Genomic DNA, 19,284 nt, shown 5'->3' with positions numbered 1-19,284 from the left:
TTCATTAGCCCATGGTGTTTATTGGTATTTAGATTTTTTCATTATTCAGAGAGGAAAGTGTAAAAGCACATTTGGGAAGGTACAAATTCCCTGGATGGAGAAGAGTTTGCTCAAGGAAAATACCATGTGTAGTGGTCTGATACCAAAAAGAGTGGAGCCTAGATTTTTTTTTCTAATTTTTTTTAATTTTTTAAATTTTTTTATTGTTATGTTAATCGCCATATATTACATCATTTGTTTTGGTGTAGTGTTCCATGATTCATTGTTTGTTCATAACACCCAGTGCTCCACGCAGAATGTGCCCTCTTTAATACCCATCACCAGGCTAACCCATCCCCCCACCCCCCTCCCCTCTAGAACCCTCAGTTTGTTTTTCAGAGTCCGTCGTCTCTCATGGTTCATCTCCCCCTCTGACTTACTCCCCTTCATTCTTCTGGAGCCTAGATTTTAACAGAGTGAATCACTGAGTAGTTTAAAAAAAAAAAACTTGGACAAAGTAGCTTGTCAAAACATATGGACCAATGAACTGAGGGCAATAACAATAATCTATAAGCATAACAAAGCAAAGTTATCTTTTCTAGAAAGCTAATATAAATATTATTTAAGTATTCTTAAAATAAATAAAATACTTACTTAAAAACTATATTAACAAAAGTGTGTGTGTGTGTGTGTGTGTGTGTGTGTGTGTTTGTGTGTGTGTGTGGGGGGGGGGTATTTAAAATTAAAAAAAAGAGAGAGAGTTCCCAAGGAGGGGTATTGCTAGTCTATACTAACACATACCTGAGAAGGAAATTTTGCATAGTACACTGAATTTTTAGAAGAAATTAGAATTTCAAAGTAAGAGAATTAACCATGTTTAGATATCCAAAACAACACCTCTACCCTTAAGTTATTTGTTCAAATACAATGTCATCCAATCAATATCAGTGCATATTCATAAAATTTCCATAGGTATCTTAGAAGACTTTGTTTTCCTCATCTTTTGTTTTGCAAGTTTTCACCTAATTAATCTTTACAGTGTCACCATGAATTCAATAAGGAAATAGCAAAGCATGTGAGAGAAAAGGCAAGAAAAACAAAGAATCACATGCTTGATCAAATACCTAACCATCTTCTTTTGATGCTACAAGAAGGGTGGACTAATTAATCAATGTCCTCTCCTTTTTTATGCAGATGAAATGAGGGTTGGAGGTGAATTCAATGCCAGTAACTACCTTATCATCACGGGTAGTTCTCTAGAATTTATTACATCCATTTGCACTATCAGGTGAATTTACACCTAAGTGTGAAAAAAAAGCACATGGAAGACAATCTGGAGAAAGTTAATGTTATTTTAGCAGCCTTTAAAAGATGACAGCATGATTGTTCAAATCTATTACCTGAACTTTTATCAGCTGCCTAAATTCATATTCTCAGATCTTTTGACACTTGTCACTATAACACCATGAAGTTGCCAGGAATAAAAAATGCTGTTTCACAAAGGGGAAAAAAATGCCCTCCAAGTAATTCCATTGGAGAGAAAATGAATGAGAAACAGAGACAAGTGTATAAATGGGCAATTGACTATGGGACAGCAAATGGCAGAAGCAACACATCTCTGAATTGTGAATTTTGGTTTGCAACTTAAGTTGGCGTTATTTTAGGAATTTTCGTCTGATAAAACTATATGGAGAATTCAGTATTGCATATGATGTCCAACTACAATGCATTCTCTATTACTTAATAATTTTATTGCTGATAACTTCATCATGAGTATTTCTTTGGAGCCAAAGTCTCAAGGTGAAGAAACATAGCATACTTAAATTACTTTTAAGTTACTGTATTGCAAAAACTAAATCCTTTGTACTTCAGAGAAAGTAATTACAAGAATGGTTTTTAAAAACCTTTCGTAATTAGTTCCTTTTTGGGAGGGTTATTTTAACTATTGAATGTGTTGTGACTTTATGGACTATACATATTTTTTATGGAATAGAATATGACAATTGACTTTACTTTTTAGAACTTAAATATTAAAAGAAAATGAGAAACAAAAATGCCACATATTTCCAATGCTTAATTTAATCCTATGACCTAAACACAATAGGTTGGTATGTTTCATATCTGGTTAAATATTTACCAAAGTGATGTGTCCTGTGTTTATTAATGAGAACTTATAAATTTAATGTAGGCTGGATTCATCCTCTTATAAGATAATTGCAAATACTATGATATTACATAGATTTTGTTAGATGCATGTCTTTTTCATGTTTTTTTACTACATTTTTTGACTTTCAGCTATTGAATCTTTTAAAATAAATTGATTTATGGAAATAATTTTGGTGCCAAAAGTTACTTACTAGCATATGAATCAAACTTGAAAATCAAAAAGGAAGGAGTTCGCAGATTAATAGACATTGCTAAATAAGATGTCTAGATGGAGACAGTTTTACTTGTTAGAGGAGTATCATTTAAAATAAATTCTTTTCATCTGGGGTTTTAATATAAATTCTTGACAGTTAATCATGCCACATATGTAATACTGTTTTTAAACTTGAGCAAGATGAACCCTTTCCTAGTCTCTTTCCCATGGAGGGTCTTCCTCTGACCTTTCCCTAATTCTCTCTCAGGGATGGGATGCGTCTGCCTGGTGCCTGCATCCCTCCCCCACTTCTTCCAGATCCTAGACTAGCTTCCAGTAAGTCTTTCAAACTTCTAGAGTAATTTGACAGAGTAATGTTGTGTCGTGAATTTCATAATAGAAAAATAGTGGGATTGTATTTATATGTGTTTTTATTTCATTTTTCTAGGAACTTATTTTTCCTTCACTTTGTAAAAGTATCAGTTTAAGATGGATTGGAAATAAAAACAAATCTATTTTACAGTTTTTTTGAGAAGTACTGTCCTACAATTCACTAGCCCCCGGTACCTAGAATTTCCCTGCTACCTGGACCCGTGTGAACCTCCTTTCCAGGTGCTTATTTCCAGGACCAGAACATAAGACCCTTATGTGTACACTTGGACTGTGGGAAGTGCTTGCAGGGGGGTGTGGGCACTTCGAATATTTAGGCTGGGAAGTCCACGCGCTTGGTAAAGGATGGAGCTGAGGTTGGTGAGAGTGGGTGGCAGCTGTAGGCTGGGGCTAGGAACACATTTGCCCCATGACTTCATGTCCCCACAAGGAAACCACACAATTCCTAGAATTCTAAATTCAAACTTGTCTTTTCAGGACTCCAAAAATGGTAGGAGGATGGAACATACTATATTTAATGATATGTAGCTTCCATATATAACTTCTAATATTTAGACATTTGATACATGAGTTTGCATTTATTTGCATTCTTACTCTGGGCCCTGCAAATGCCCAAATGGGCGGTTCTAAAGTTGGGAAAGTTAACCTTCTTAAGAAAGATGCTTCAGATTCATTCAAATTTATATCAGCTTCTTTGGTGGATACAAATCCAGTAAGGTCTATTATTACAGAATCTTAGAGTTCAAAGGAACTTCTGATCTAATTTTGGCACTGTAAAATCTCTGTTAGCTAGTCAGCTGGCTTTTATTTGAACACCTCCAGGAGTAGGTGCTACCTAAGTTCTGTTTCAGTCATCCTTACGCAAGGAAAAGAGTTATATTTTCAGAGAAGTGTAATTTTGTTTCTGAGGGAGAAAAGCAAGTTTGAGAAACACTTTCTGGTTACAGACAGAGGACTATGGAAGAAAAATGGGAATCACATAAATTTTTTAAAATTAATACAACTTCTCAGAGTGAGGGAAATATAACAAAATAGAATTACTACACACAAAATAGGGACCGTATAACAAGAGGGATGTGAGAAGAGGAAAAAAAAATGTAACTTTTGCTTCTTTTTCCTACCAGCAGCAGGAGACTCATGTTAGTCTGTGACATACAGCTATTTCTATTTGACTATTCACTTCGGTTAGAAAGTCACTTCCCATCCATACAGTTGTTCTCTATAGGGTCTTCTGTTGTCCAGCTAATTTTAGGATTATCTTCTTCAAAAAACCAATTGTAAGCCTATTTGTTTTTCACTTAATTATCCCAAGCTTCTCACCTCACCTGCTATTTGATCTCATTCATTCAATACAGGATTTTTAAAATTCATTTAAAAATCTCCCCATCCCTGTCTTCCAATAGGGAAGGAAATAAGGGCATCATATGCACTTGAAAATTAAAATTTTGAAGTGGGCAGCAAAACCACTAATAATTTTTTTTTTTTTGAGGCAACTGTGGTCAAGTGAGGATGGTAGGTACGCAGAAGATGGAGGAGCGTGGTGAGAGACAGTTGTGGCACGTGTGAAGGTGGAAAGGCATGTAGATGCTTCAGCTGTTATGGGGGTGGGGGTGGGAAACAAAGGCATAACCCCCCACCACCACCACCTAGAGCAGGGTCCTGAATTTAGACAGAGGTTCTCTTGATTAAGGAAGAATTAATCTTTTTTAAATGTATGACTGTATTTAAAAAAAGAGTTGTTTTTTCTCTTAGTATCTAAAACTTGTAAAGTTATTGCCCTATTTTTTCTTACTTTGAGTTTTGTAAAAAATTAGCTCTATATCATTACAATAAGGTCTGGATCTGAATAATGTGTGTATGTGTATGCACATACAAACGTGCTACTCTCACAGTCTTAGGGTTTTTTAAACATAGTGTATTTCTTTTTCCTTTCTCTCTCCTAGCCCTCCCACATTCTCACTAGGGGACAAATTTATATCTATCGATTGAACAGTCTAAAAGGTAATGCTCACGGAATGAAGCTTTAATTTTTATTCCCACCGGAGATGAAATACTCAATGTGAACTTTGATTTGATGGTTTAGGGAAGTCCATTGTGCTCATAAAGTCTGAATTGAAAATCAATAGTTATGAAAGGAATTCTGAGAGAAAGTGTTCCTTAAGTTTTTGAGGTTCACAGCGGAGAACACAAGATAGTGTCCCCCAAATATTTTTCATGCCACTATCAGAGGTAGATTATCGGAATGAATAGCCCAAGGACTGGGGAATAAATAAGTTCCTAACATTTCCTGTTTTCCAATACATGATCATTGTTTTAGGCCACATTAAAAACCCTAGTTGACCTACTTCATCTATTTCAACTCTAAACTTCAGATCTCTATGGCTAGGTATGATTTTATGGCCAATAAGTGAACCCACCAGTCTGCAGTACCAGTATCAGAGCACCCCAGGATCTATTTTATACTTATTTTTTCATTCCTTTTTTAAACTCTAAAGGCAAGGGTATTTTCCAAAATAAACCCTAATCAACCACTGCAATTTTGCTGTGAGCTTCCATTTCTGACAGGCTTCTGTCTGGCAATGGATTCTAAAAATTCTGTTTGGATCGAGTACCTTAAACTTTGCTGAAGAACTAATAAATACTGTATGTAGGTTGATTATAATAACCAAGTTACTATGCTTCTTCTGTTGGTGTAGTGGGAGGGACCAACTAAAAAAATAAAAGAATAAAGAATAAAAGGGTAAAATTTAATAAAGACCTGATAGGCAAAGTCAAGAATGAGATGGTGAACACTTACACTTGGAGCACTGTCCTGGGGTCTCCAACTTCACCTCCATCACCAATTGTCAAGGTATCATAGCCAATCTCCAGATCAAATTCTTCAAAATTTATCTGTATAACCTAGCAATAAACAGAAGCAAACATCTCAAATATATTGCAATATGTCATAAAAATAAAAGTTTGGGCAGAAAACATTTAAAATGCATATCAGACTTACTGTACTTATCTATATAAATACCATGGGAACAGATCATGTCGTACTATTCCTAAAATTCAATCATTATAATTTTCATATGATTTTTATTTGCTGTAATGCACCTTCTGTAATAATTTTTCAATGAAATGGCATGGCTTCTGTTTATAGAACACTCTTATTTGAAGCATGATTAATGCAAATCTACTTTGAGACAGCTTTATAAAAAGTACATGTAGGTGGAGAGTGGTTTCCATACATTTGCATATATTTTTATAAAGCTAACATGCAAAAACTCAGAGTGTGCTATTTCCATTAAATAGTAAAGCTTAAAAACGTTAGACGTTAGAACTAAATTTGAATCTAGATCACCAGATTTAAAGGTATCAGATTTATTTTTGTGTATCCTTTGGTAACAGAATCCCTCAGATGTATTATAACATGCTAGCAAAACTGGGAGCAAATTATACCACAGTAAGTAATTGAGTATTATTTCTTACTAAAACATACTCATGCATTCATACATTGTTTATACATCTATGCAAAAATTCATATTTAATAAAATTGCAATTCTTAAATTAGGAACCTAATACAATATGAAATAATAATGTAATTAAGAATCAGTACAGGAAGAAATTACATAAATACTGTCATATATAATCATGCCTTGAGCAAAAAAGAGTTAACAATAAAATATTCATCAACAGATTAAAAAAAATGCCCGAGGTCACCAATTTTAGTAAAGAATAAATTAAAAAGCCATCTCTCTAATAATTTTCATAACTATTTGTTATCTTGGTAATATAAAAAGAAATTCTAAAAAATGAGAGATTTTATATTCTGGCTTTTTTAAGCTTTATAACAATTTTTTTTATTATGCCTCTCCCTTGATTTTTTTAATGGTTTTATATCAATATTGACTAAAGCAATTATTTTTGTCAAATTTAAATATAGAATATATAAAAACATCGAATTGTACATTTTACATGGCTGCAGTTAAAAAAAATATGTTTCCCTGTTCTGCACTAAGTTACATATAGATACTCTCAATTGATAATTGCCTATCAGTAGAGATTTAGGTTGTTTTGTTTTTTGGGGTTTTTTTTGCTATTATAAACAACATGGTTATGGACACTATTAAACAGTTTTTGGTTCAAATGTGTATCTCTAGGTTATATGCTTAGAATTGTAATTTCTGGGAAATAAGCAAAAATTCAATTTCATGATATTGTACCATAAGTTTTCCCAAAATTATTCTACTAATTAAAATGCTTACAACTTCTGTACATTAGATTTCATTATTTCTACCAATCTCGACCGTGTGAAAAGTGATCTTTTGTATTTTCTTAATAATTAAGCTGTATATATTTTTATATGTATGTCATTTATGTTTTCTGTGACATGACTATATGTATTTTGGCTATTTTTCACTTGACTGCTTGTTTATTTATTTTTGGTGGGGAGGGCCAGAGAAAGAGGGAGAGAGAGAATCCCAAGCAGGTCCCACGCCCAGTGTGGAGCCCAACATGGGGCCTGATCTCACAACCCTGAGGTCACGACCAGAGCCAAAATCAAGAGTCAAATGCTTAACTAACTGAGCCACCCAGGTGCCCTTCAACTGCTTGTTATTGATTGCATAATTCTTTATGTCAGTGATTCCCTCCATGATTCCTTTATAGCACACATAGGAAAGAGTAATATTTAAGACACATTGAGGTAAGCAGATGAGGCTGTTTGTAATGGAAGTTTTTTTTTTTTTTATCCAGGCCCTGCTCTGCCTCACAGAGAGCTAAGATCAATATCTTTGTTCTACCTGTAATTCATTCATAATACACCATTCATGATATACCATTGAGTCTGACTCACTAGTTGAGATCAGCTTTATATAATCTGGATACTAATCTACTACATGTTATGTGTGTTGCAATATCTTCTCCATATTTATAGCTTGCATTTTTTACTTTCTTTTTTAAATCTTTTGATAAGAAGATGGGCGCCTGGGTGGCTCAGTTGGTTGAGCGACTGCCTTCGGCTCAGGTCACGATCCTGGAGTCCCAGGATCGAGTCCCGCATCGGGCTCCCTGCTCGGCGGGGAGTCTGCCTCTCCCTCTGACCCTCCCCCTTCTCATGTGCTCTCTCTCTCATTCTCTCTCCTCCAAGTAAGTAAATAAATAAATCTTTAAAAAAAAAGAGTCTATATATGGGGATGTTGGTTTGGGAGCTCTACATTGTGTTCTTTTGGTCACTTTGTATGTCCCTAAACCAACAGAAATTGGCTTAACTGTTGTTGCTATAAAATAAGACTTTATCTTATGAGTCAGATACTCCATTTTTCTATACACATTTTGAAAACCATTTTTTGTTACTTTTTGTTATTTTTAAAAAGATTTATTTACTTTAGAGAGAGAGAGCATGTGTGAGCGAGCACACGAAGGGGGGAGAGGCAGAGGGAGAGAATCCCAAGCGGACTCCCCACTGAGTGTGGAGCCTGATGCGAGGCTTGATCTCACCACCCTGAGATCATGACCTGAGCTGAAATGAAGAGTTGGCAACTCAATCGATCCATTTTTTGTCATTTCAAATGGTATATATCTTTATATTTTCACCTTTTCATTGTTTGTATGTAGACAGGAAATTTATTTTTGCTTATTGAGCTCACGTTTAGGTGACTTCATAAGACTTTCCTATTATTATTCCTTATTATTATTATTTGTAAATTATTTTTAGTTTTGTAAATAACAAGCATATCTTCTGTAAACAACAATTTAGTTTCTTGTCTATCCTATTTATTTAATTATTTTAGAGAGAGGGAGAGGGGTGCAGTGGAGCAGAGGGAGAAGGAGTCTTAAGCCCACTTCCATGGAGCCCACTGCAGGGCTCAATCAGGACCTGAGTTGAAACCAAGAGTAGGAGGGCTAGCCAACTGCACCACCGAGGCGCTCCTGTTTATACTTCAGTTCTTTTACATTTTTTTAAAAATTTAAATTCAATTAGCCAACATATAAAGCATCATTAGTTTCAGATGTAGAGTTCAATAATTCATCAGTTGCATATAACACCCAGTGCTCATCACATCATGTGCCCTCCTTAATGCCCATTACCCTGTTACCCCGTTCCCCCACCTCCCTCCTCTCCAGCATCCTTCAGTTTCTTTCTCATAGTTAAGAGTCTCTCATGGTTTTTCTCCCTCTCTAATTTCTTCCCATTCCATTTTTCTTCCCTTCCGCCATGATCTTCCTCCCTGTTTCTTATATTCCTCATATGAGTGAAACCATATGATAATTGTCTTTCTCTGATTGACTTTATTTCTTGTATCTTAACTGCCCTGGATCTCTGGTACAATGTTTGATAGAATAGGTTATAGTTGACCTCATTAAGTTGTAGCTCATTTAAAAGGGAATGCTTCTAATATTTCACCATTAAGCGTATTACTGAGGTAATTATACTTTATGAAGGCAAGGAGGTTTTCTTCTCTGGTTTTTCTTGCTGATTTAGTATCAAAATTTTCATCAAATGAATTGACACATGGATACTTTCATTTCCATTATGGAAAAGATTCTGTCAATTTTAGGATGATTTATTTTATTTTATTTTATGTTTAGTTGGATAGAACTATCCTCTAAGGGGCAAGTGGATGGCTCACCTGGTTAAGCACCTGCCTCAGGCTCAGGTCATGATCTCGGGGTCAGGCTCCCTGCTCACCAGGGAATCTGCTTCTCCCTCTCCCTCTGCCTCTGTCCCCCCACTCATGCTCTCTCAAATAAATAAATAAAACCTTTCAAAATAAAAAGAACGATCTTGTAAAAATATCTAAGCCACTTTCTGGGGAGCAGTAGTTAAGCTTTTACTTCTGGTGTAATTTATTTTTCACTTGCAGAATTATTCAGGCTTTTGGGTTTGTTTGTTTTCCCTTGAGTCAATTTAAGTAAGTTTAATTTTCCCAGAAACATTTCAACATTGAGAAAGTTTTCAAATTCATTGTCATGTAGTTAATTCACTTTCTTTTAGTTTATGCCAAGTCTGGACTTTTGTCCTGTTTCTATTTCTAATATTATTAAAATGTGTTTTCTCTATTTTTACTATTTTTTATTATGGTAATATATGTGAAAAAAACTTATGCTTTTAACCATTTTTTTTAAGTGTACAATTTGGTGGCATTATGCTTATAAGGTTGTACAACCATTACCACTGTTTCCAAACATTTTTCATTACATCGAATCAAAACCCTGTTACTGTTAAGCAATAACTCCTCATTTTCCCTTTCCCCAGCCATTGGTAATTTCTAACCTGCTATCTATCTCAAAAAATTTGCCTATTAGAAGTATTTTATGTAAGTAGAATTATACAATACTTGTCTTCTTGTGTCTGATTTATTTCACCTAGCATAAGATCTTTGAGGTTCATCCATATTGTAGCAAATGTATTCCTTTTTATGGCCGAATAATATTCCATTGTATGTATATAGTTCATTTTGTTTAACCATCACTCTGTTGATAGACACTTGCAATGTGTCTAACTTTTGCCTTTTGTGAATATTGCTACTATGAAGATTGGTATACAAGTAAATGTTTGAATATTTGTTTTCAATTATTTGGAGTATATACCTTGGAGTGGAATTTCTGGGTCATATATTGATTCTATGTTTAACTTTTTGCAGAACTGCCAAATTACTTTCCAGAGTTGCTGCAACATTTTAAATTCCCGCTGGCAATACATGAGGGTTCCAGTTTTTCCACATTCTCAAGAGTTGTTATTTTTTGTTTTGTTTTTATTGTAGTCATCCTAGTAGGTGTCTTGCTTATTTTTATTTTGTTTTTATTATAGTCATCCTAGTAGGTGTGAAGTGGCCTATTATTGGGTTTGATTGCATTTCTCTAATGACCAATAATATCGAACATCTTTTCATGTATTTATTGGCTATTTGCATATCTTCTCTGAAGAACTGATGATTCCAGTATTTTACCCATTTTTAAATTAGGTTGTTTGTTTTACTGTTACTGATTTGTAAGACCTCTTTATATACTCTCAATATTTGTTTCTTTTTTTACACTTTATTTATTTTTATTATGTTCAGTTAGCCAGCATATAGTACATCATGTTTTTGTTGTAGTGTTCAATGATTCATTAGTTGCATAGAACACCCAGTGCTCATCACAATATTAGTTTCTTAACAGACATATGCTTTGCAAATATTTTCTCACATTGTGTGGGAGTCTTTTCACTCTTATGATAGTGTTCTTTGATGACTAACAGCTTTTAATGTAACAAAATCTAATTTTTCTTTTGTTGTTTTTGTTACTTATGTTTTTGTTGTCATATTTAAGAAATCATTATCAAATCTATTTGGCAAAATTTCCTCCATGTTTTCTTCTAGGAATTTTATAGTTTAAACCCTTAAATAGAGGTCTTTAATGCATTTTGAGTTATTTTTTGTATATAGTACAAGCAAAGATCCAATTTCATTCTTTTGTATGTGACTATCCAGTTTCTCAATCACCATTTGTTGAAGCAATAATTCCTTCCCCCTTGAATGTTCTTGATACCTTTATCAAAAAATCAATTGACCCCAGATGTGAGGATTTATTTCTGAGCTTTTTAGCTTTTATTTATCTCGAAATATCTTGATTTCACCTTCATTCTTGAAGGATCGTTTTGACAGATATAAAAATCTTGCTTTACATTTTGTTCTTTCATCCTTTAAATATGTCATCCTACTGCTTTCTGGTTTCCATGTCTTTTTCTTTTTAAAAATCAGCTGTTAATATTTTTGGATTTCTTGCACATGACCAGTGACTTCTTTCCTAATGCTTTCAAGATTCTCTTTGTCTATACCTTTCGGCAATTTGACTATGATGTGTCCATGTATGAAACAGAGTTTATCTTGGAGTTTATCTTGGAATTTCTTGAGCTTCTTGGATATGTAGATTCACGTATTACTCACATTTGGGAAGTTTTTGACCATTATTTCTTCAAATATTCCTTCTGCATTTTTCCCTATGGGATTCTCATAGTATATTTTTTGGCTCACTTATTCATATCCTGCAGGTCTCTTTTGCCCATTTCATTATTTTTTTCCTTTTATTTTTCAGACTGGATAATTTCAATTGTCCAAAAATTGTTCAAGTTTACTAATTCTGTCTTTTGCCTGATCAAATCTGGTATTGACTTCTGTAGTTAGTTTTTTATTTCAGTTATTGTATTTTAAATTCCCAAAATTTCTATTTGGATTCTTTTTACAATTTATATCTCCTTATTGATATTCTCATTTTATTCATATATCATTATTGTGGCTCCCTTTAATTCTTTGTCCACGTTCTTTGAACATAATTAATATAATCATTATTAATTTTTGTTTAATAAGTTCAATGACTGAACTTCTTCAGGGATGGTTTCTGTCAAATCATTTTTTTCCTTTGAATGGTCATACTTTCTTGCTTCTTTGTATGCTTTGTGATTATTCTGTTGTTGCTGAAACTGGACATTTGAATATTATAATGCAGTAACTCTAGAAATCACATTCTCTTCCCTTCTCCAGGATTTGCTGTTCTTGATTGTTGAATGTTTAACTTGTCTCCGTACAAAGTTTTGCCTGGATTTTTTTTTTTTTAAAATACAAGGAGCTTAAAAAAATAATCATTTTAAGTATATTTAGTCTGCTATAACAATATACCATAAACTGGTTGGCTTATAAACAATAGAAATTTATCACAGTTCTTGAGGCTGGGAAGTCTATGATCAAGATGCTGGCTGATTCAGTGTCTGGTGAAAGCAAGCTTCCTCATCCATGGAAATTTTTTTTTTTTTTTTCATCCTCTGGACCTGAGCATTTCCCAAAAGCCCACCTCCTAATATTATCATATTGGGCATTAAGATTTCACCACATGAATTTTGAGTGGACACAAATATTCAGGCCATGACAACACTTCCCCCAGTCTTTAGGGATTGGCTCAATGCTGGGACACTCTTTTAATACTTAGCCAGATCATTCACAATTCTCCTTAGCCTTCACTTGATGCTTACACTGGGCTTATAGATCAGCTAGTGGTGAAAGCTTAAGGTCTTCTCAGGTCTTCTGAACATGTGCCTTGTCCTGCACATGCATGTGACTTTCTAAATTCTACCATATACTGGAAGGTTTTCAAATGCCCTCATTTCCCAAAAAAACTGTTATTTCTAGTGACTCATTCATGATAGCTTGCTTCCCTATGTGTTTAGTTATATTTAATAGTAAAACCATATTTATTTGAGCTTAAGACTTGAGAATCCTGAGGCCCTAAATTGGGTATAATTTTATTCATTTTATGCTAATTGGATCCAAGACTTACTACCAAGCTGGTGCCATTTTAACATTCTCTGAGGGTTTTAACTAAATGCTATATTTCATGTTTAGCTTCTTCACCTATTGATCCAAGCAGACTAGACCCCAGTCTTAGTCTTCTCATTCCAGAGATTTATTGCCATCTGCTCCAAGGAAAACCAAGCTTTCTTCCCATTTCATCTTCTATTTTCATTTTAACTGATGTTCTTTTCATTATGTGTGTATATATTTATGTATGTGTGTACAGTATCTATGCATAGCCTTGTTAGATTTTCTTTGTTTTCTTGTAAACCAGAAATGCACTGAAAAATATGTTTCTTGTTTTTCAGTGGGAGGACCTCTGAGAGTACCTCATCTGTCATTTTACCAAAAGAAGAAATCCCAAGATCCACTTTACCCCAGACCATTGCACAATATATTGCATTTAAAATTAGGGAATGCTTCCTTTTTATGCCTTTAAAAGCCTAATCAGCTGGTAGAGACAAATTAGGTATCAAATAAATGACTGATAGTTTGATTGCTATTTCTATGTCAAACTCTTGACAGTCATTATTGTATAATCATGTCCCAAAGGATTTAGACACCCATTTAATGGTAGATTTTATTTTGCCTGAATTGTAACTGAGATTCATGTATATATATATATATATATATATATATATGTAATAATGGGAACTCTACTTCATTTTAAATTAAGTGATGAGTTAATTACTAACTAGTCCATGTACTTTCAGATAAACACTTAACCACTGAGCTGTCACTTCAAATTTTAGACACTTGTAATTCTTGAACAGTTTCAATGACACCCAATCAGTGAGAAGCTGGAATAGTCTGATTGAATTTGTAGAATGCATTCATTTTAATTTGATTCATGTAGACTTAGTTTAAATATTTTTACTGGAATAGGCCTTTAGAAGTAAAATCTATGCATTAAAAAATAAAAACTAATTTTGCCTCAGCTGGAGACTTTAATATAAATAAAATTTATAATAAACTTAAAAATACTACATTGAAATATTTCCAAAAGAAAAAAATAGAAGGTATAAAGATAATTTGGGAAAACAAAACAATAACAAAAAACTTTGTTTACACAAGAATGTACTAAGTAACATCAGGAGTCTGACGTGAAATTTTCTTTTATGGATTCCCCTTTAATATGGAATTGACCAAATAGGCATTTTCTATCCCTTCATTTTTGTTTAATGTGGAAATAAAATACAAAGTTAATAAAAAATCAACAAATACTCACCAATGCAACATGAACACTTTCCCTACATGTTTAGTTGGTAGTAGGGCTGAAACATTTACTAGGGAAACTGGAAGAATATAATGCATGTTTGTAGAGAAAGAAATGTCATATATTTGCCTCTCTTATTTGTTCCTAATTATTATATGTGGGTGGGAAAAAAAAACTGCATTTAGCTCATGGGACTGCCGAAAAAAAAGTTGTGATAATAAAATAGGCCCCTGAAATATAGAAGTAATCTATAATTGTCTTGATTTCTTTTAACCAAATAAGCCACTCTCTTGACTTCCATTTGTAGAGTAATGACTCCAAATGGCTTACATAGTGCTGCTTATTGAGAATTATGTTAAAAACTTTTAAGTTACTCATGTAGTCAATTAAGAATAATCTCATGCATTTTATCATCGCTTTCCAGAAGTTAGAAATCTGTAAACAGCATTAGATATTAAATACTTAGTAGATCCATTTCCCATAATGCTTAAGATAGAAGTTTTCATAAGGTACTTTGAAAGAAGTGGTATATAACCTAAGTCTCATAATTTTTATTCTCTGTATCATTCACAGAGTATTTAAAACCATGACTTCTACATTACTAAATTTCATGAAGTCATGTAAAATTCCCACTAAATTATATACTTTACCCATGAAATTTGAAATATTAACAAGTATTTATATTGTGTGAGTCACTAGGCTCAGTGTCATATATGTACTGCTTTATTTTAATCCTAAATTTTCTGTAGTGTATATTTGCACATTAGTTTGGCCATTCAGCACTTGAATATCTACCTTGTGTTTGAAGAATTAAGAATCTTGGTAAGAAGCACAGCATAGTTTCCAATAAGATCAGATATTCTGTTCTCTATCACTAATTGCATTTAGAGTATAGGCATGAGATCTAAGCTTCCCCAACTATTCTGGCAGGGGGCTGCAAAAGAAAGAGAAACATCCAGTTTGAGGAGTAATAGTGGTTGTAATACAGAATGGAACTGAAGTCCTAGAGCAGCAACATCCAATAGAAAAAATCCTCCTAAAAGTCGGAAGCAGGTTGGCTTAATACCACAATCCATATACTTAAACATCGCAGTATTTTGCATTTGCATTGTAAAGATCTGCAATATAGAAAATACTGTCTGTCTGCCAAATACCTGATTTGTAATAACACAGTTTGTAAATATGTCCTTTGATGTGGGGCATATGTCTTATGTCTTAAATAGTGATGGCAAGAGGAGATAAGTTCTGAAATCTAAAAACTATTATTATGTCAATTCCTTGGGATAAAAGTATAGGAAGCATAGATTGGTTTCAGCTATTTTATCTTTCATGGTAAAATCTGTATTTTCTATGCATCAAAATAAATCTGAAAACTCATGAAATTCCTCAGTATTTCTCTAGCTGCTGACCATTGTATAAAACATTCTGCACTAATATAATCAGCATAACTTTCAAATGAATCTTTGATGATGTTTATATAAATTAATGATGTTTTAATATTAATACCAAGCCATACTCATTAGTGAGACTAGGGTGATATAGCTAAGGGCCTGGGCAATGCTTAGAGTTTAAGTCTCATCTTTGTCAAAGAATGTTATATTATTTGGGGAAAGTCTCTGATATCTATAAAAGAATGCTCATAATTCATACTGCCTAAAGTTGAAGTAGGCATTCCATTAAACAAAGTTTGTAAAAGACACATACTGTGCTTGATACAGAGTAGACCCTCAATGATGGCAGCTATTATTAGCCATGATAAGCTAATCATCATAAAACAGCTGTTCACATCTGTTCACCATGATCTTGAAAATGAAGTTCTTTTTTTGAAAACCCCACTATGAGTCAAAGAGAAGAGGACCGTCCCCAAACTCTATGCTGCTAAGAATTTATCTTTCCTGGAAGCAGCTTTTCTCCATTATGTTTGTTTCAGAATGATAATTCACTCAGATATTAACAACTATTTTTGCTACCAGGTGAGGAAATCCAGAAAGCATAATATATGCATATGTATAAGATACACAAAGTTTAATTAAGTTTAAGGTATGCAATGCCAAGTTACATAATCAATTTGATATCTAATTAAAGCACTTCTTTTTTCATATACTTTCCAGACCTTGGGGATCGCAGTCCAATGGGGAGACAAGACAAAACAAGATAAAGACTATACCCCATCTTATGTGCTTTGGGATATGGACACATAGTGTCACATGGAAGCAGAGAGGAGAGCCATCCAATCCAACTGGAGCATAAAGTGGAAAGATTTCCTCAAAGAGGGAATCCCATGGCAGTACAAAGTAAAGTAAAGATGAGAATTGGGTAACAACTTTCTAGGGGAGAGCATGAAAATGTCACAGTGGAAAAAAATATTCTTTTTTGTTTCTGTAATATAAACTGTGAAACATGAAATGTGGAGAAGGAAAGCTAAAAATGGAGGTAGAGACCTCATCATGTTATGGACTTTGAACTTTATCTTCTAAATGAGGAGCAGCAAATAATGGGTTTTGAATATAGTGTTGACAGAGTTGTAATTGTTTTTCATATGCTCCATTTGGCAGTGGGAACAATCTGAATTTGAAGAAGAGCCGGGCAGAGTTAAAAAGATCAAGACCTAAACTTTTGTGTGAAAGTAGGTGTTGAGAAGAGTAAACTCAATCTGGATTTCTTTACCTCAAATAAAAATGATTATGGTAATTTTTCCCCTTTCCTCTTTTTATACATATATAAAGACATTATTCAATGGGGTGCCTGGCTTAGTCAGAAGAGCATGCAATTCTTGATCTCGGGATCATGAGTTTGAGCCCCATGTTGGGTGTAGAGATTACTTAAATGAATGAATGAATGAAAAAAGCGCTATTCAAAAGCCAACTCAAAAATCTATGCTTTGGGGAGCCTGGGTGGCTCAGTTGGTTGAGCATGGGACTCTTGGTTTCTGCTGGGATCATGATCTCAAAGTCAGTGATGGGATCAAGCCCCTCCTGGAGCCCTGCATGGGGCTCCGGGTTGAGTGGGAGTCTGCTTGAGATTCTCCCTCAGCCCATCCCCCAGCACATTATCTCTCAAATAAATAAATCTTTATTAAAAAAAGCTATGCTTCACAGGACTATTTAATCAAATTTTATTGGGTATAAAGTCTAATTTAGACAAAGCAGAATATGTAGTGTATTTGTTTAAAAAACAAGTATTTTAGAATAATCCTAAATCTGACTGTTTCTGTGATATGTATTATGTATTACATGTGCATATGGAAAATTAATGTTAAATAACTAGTAATCATTTGAATTTGCTTCTCTTTGTAAAAAGGAAATATACAAAGGTAAATACACATGAAATTTGTGAAACAGGTAAATATTTTAAGATATAAAAGTCTTAAATATGACACATGCAAATCCAACATTTATTCATTTCAAACTAATTTCATGTTAGAGGAAAGCATTAAACACTCATATTCCAGAAAGATTATGTACTGTAGTATTATACTTGGATTTTTTATTACAGAAGATATATTCTAAAACTTGACTAGACCATTCAAAAAGAGAAGTGCCAGCCTAAGGAATTCTTTAGTTTCACCCACTTAGCTGCCAGCATCAGTTAATAGTTTCAAATCTTACAAGGGTTCATATTTTAGAGATGGGGGAAGGGGGAGTCTGGAGACACAGGAAGATATTGATGGAATGATAAAAGCCTTCAGCTTTGTTTTATTTTTTATGCCTACTCTGTATCTGTACACTGTTCTTCCCCTTTAGGGGTTTGCTGGTACTAACAATGATAGATTAAATACGGCACTACAAAGGTTTCACTGAAGGGAAGAAGCTACATAAAAATGAAAAAATGCATCAAATATTAAATCTATAATACAATATACAAAATTGTTAGTTCTTTTCTGTCATTTATTTATGCTTAGCTACTGAAGGATATAAATTTCATAATGCATGTAAATTATCAACTTCAACTTAAGAATTTTGAAGAGAATACTTACAGATAATGTTTTTGGTTTTAGGAGGGTATTCATCACAAATTTGTATATGTTAGGTTGTACATACCAAAATTTTTTTGAAAACAAATATAAATGAGGCTCATTAAAGTGGTGGCTCAGTCGGTTAAGCGTCTGCCTTCGGCTCAGGTCATGATCCCAGGGTACTGGACTCAAGCCTTGAATCAGACTCCCTGCTCAGTGAGGAGTCTGCTTCTCCCTCTCCCTCTGCAACCCCCCCCACACTTGTGTTCTCTCACTCTCGCTCAAATAAATAATAAATAAAATCTTTAAAAAACATATTAGGTCAAAATGACTAAATACACAAATATGGTAGTGAAAAATCAGATACTATACACATATATAATGAACCATAGAGTGGGTTCTAATTCTTGTCTTCAGTTTATTCTTACCATTTTTCTTATGACACCAAAGAAGAAGCATGCTAGATATTAGCTTCTCAATTCATAGTGTTTGTTGTCAACTTTTTGTTTATTTAATTTCTTCTAGTCATTGATTAATGGATTTTTTTTATCAGTTAATATCTATGGAAAACCTTGTTTACCTCCCAAATTATCTTCCCAAGTAAGCAATTTAGGTAGAAGTCCAAGAAGTTAGGGTACAATAGGAATTATTTGCTACTGAAACTGTTGCTTGCCACAGCTATCCAGGAAGAATGATTCCTGGTCCATGAATGAATACTCTTTGTGGCAAGGGGTTCGGATAAAAGTGAGGAGAGGTAGATATACTATTGCTTCCTTTTTTGAGAATTGCACTTCAATTAATAAGCCTCTAACTTAATTTTTGGATGTTACATTGAAACATAAATCAGATAATGTTAAGTCTTTTACCTAAACACTCTAAGTTTATTTAATTCATTCTATAAATATCAATTTAGAACCCACACTTTACCATACCCTCTTCTAATGCTAGGGATATAGACAAACTTTCCTCCCTTCATTGGGGAAATACACAAAAGATAGAAAACTATTATATAATATAACGCCATATAAGGTCTTGAAATATTCATAAGTGTTATGAAGTGCTATAAAGAAAA

The 19,284-nt window shown here is 33.7% G+C and overlaps 1 protein-coding gene across 4 annotated transcripts in view; it reads right to left on the bottom strand.

Moving 5' to 3' along the window:
- CSMD3 (CUB and Sushi multiple domains 3) overlaps positions 1-19,284 on the bottom strand; it is a 1,163,243-nt gene that overhangs the window by 558,184 nt on the left and 585,775 nt on the right. For all 4 annotated transcript variants that reach the window (XM_028122520.1, XM_088023099.1, XM_028122521.1 and 1 more), the window contains one exon: positions 5,526-5,629. In XM_028122520.1, the coding sequence (XP_027978321.1) occupies positions 5,526-5,629 (104 nt within the window). The remainder of the gene's footprint in view (positions 1-5,525; positions 5,630-19,284) is intronic.

The sequence above is a fragment of the Eumetopias jubatus genome, unplaced genomic scaffold (genome assembly GCF_037043125.1).
Source record: "Eumetopias jubatus isolate StellerSeaLion01/CBP00866 unplaced genomic scaffold, mEumJub1_p1.0 scaffold_4, whole genome shotgun sequence".
Classification (NCBI taxonomy): domain Eukaryota; kingdom Metazoa; phylum Chordata; class Mammalia; order Carnivora; family Otariidae; genus Eumetopias; species Eumetopias jubatus.
The sequence above is the reverse complement of the archived record's forward strand: the minus strand, read 5'-3'. Positions and strand labels throughout refer to the sequence as shown.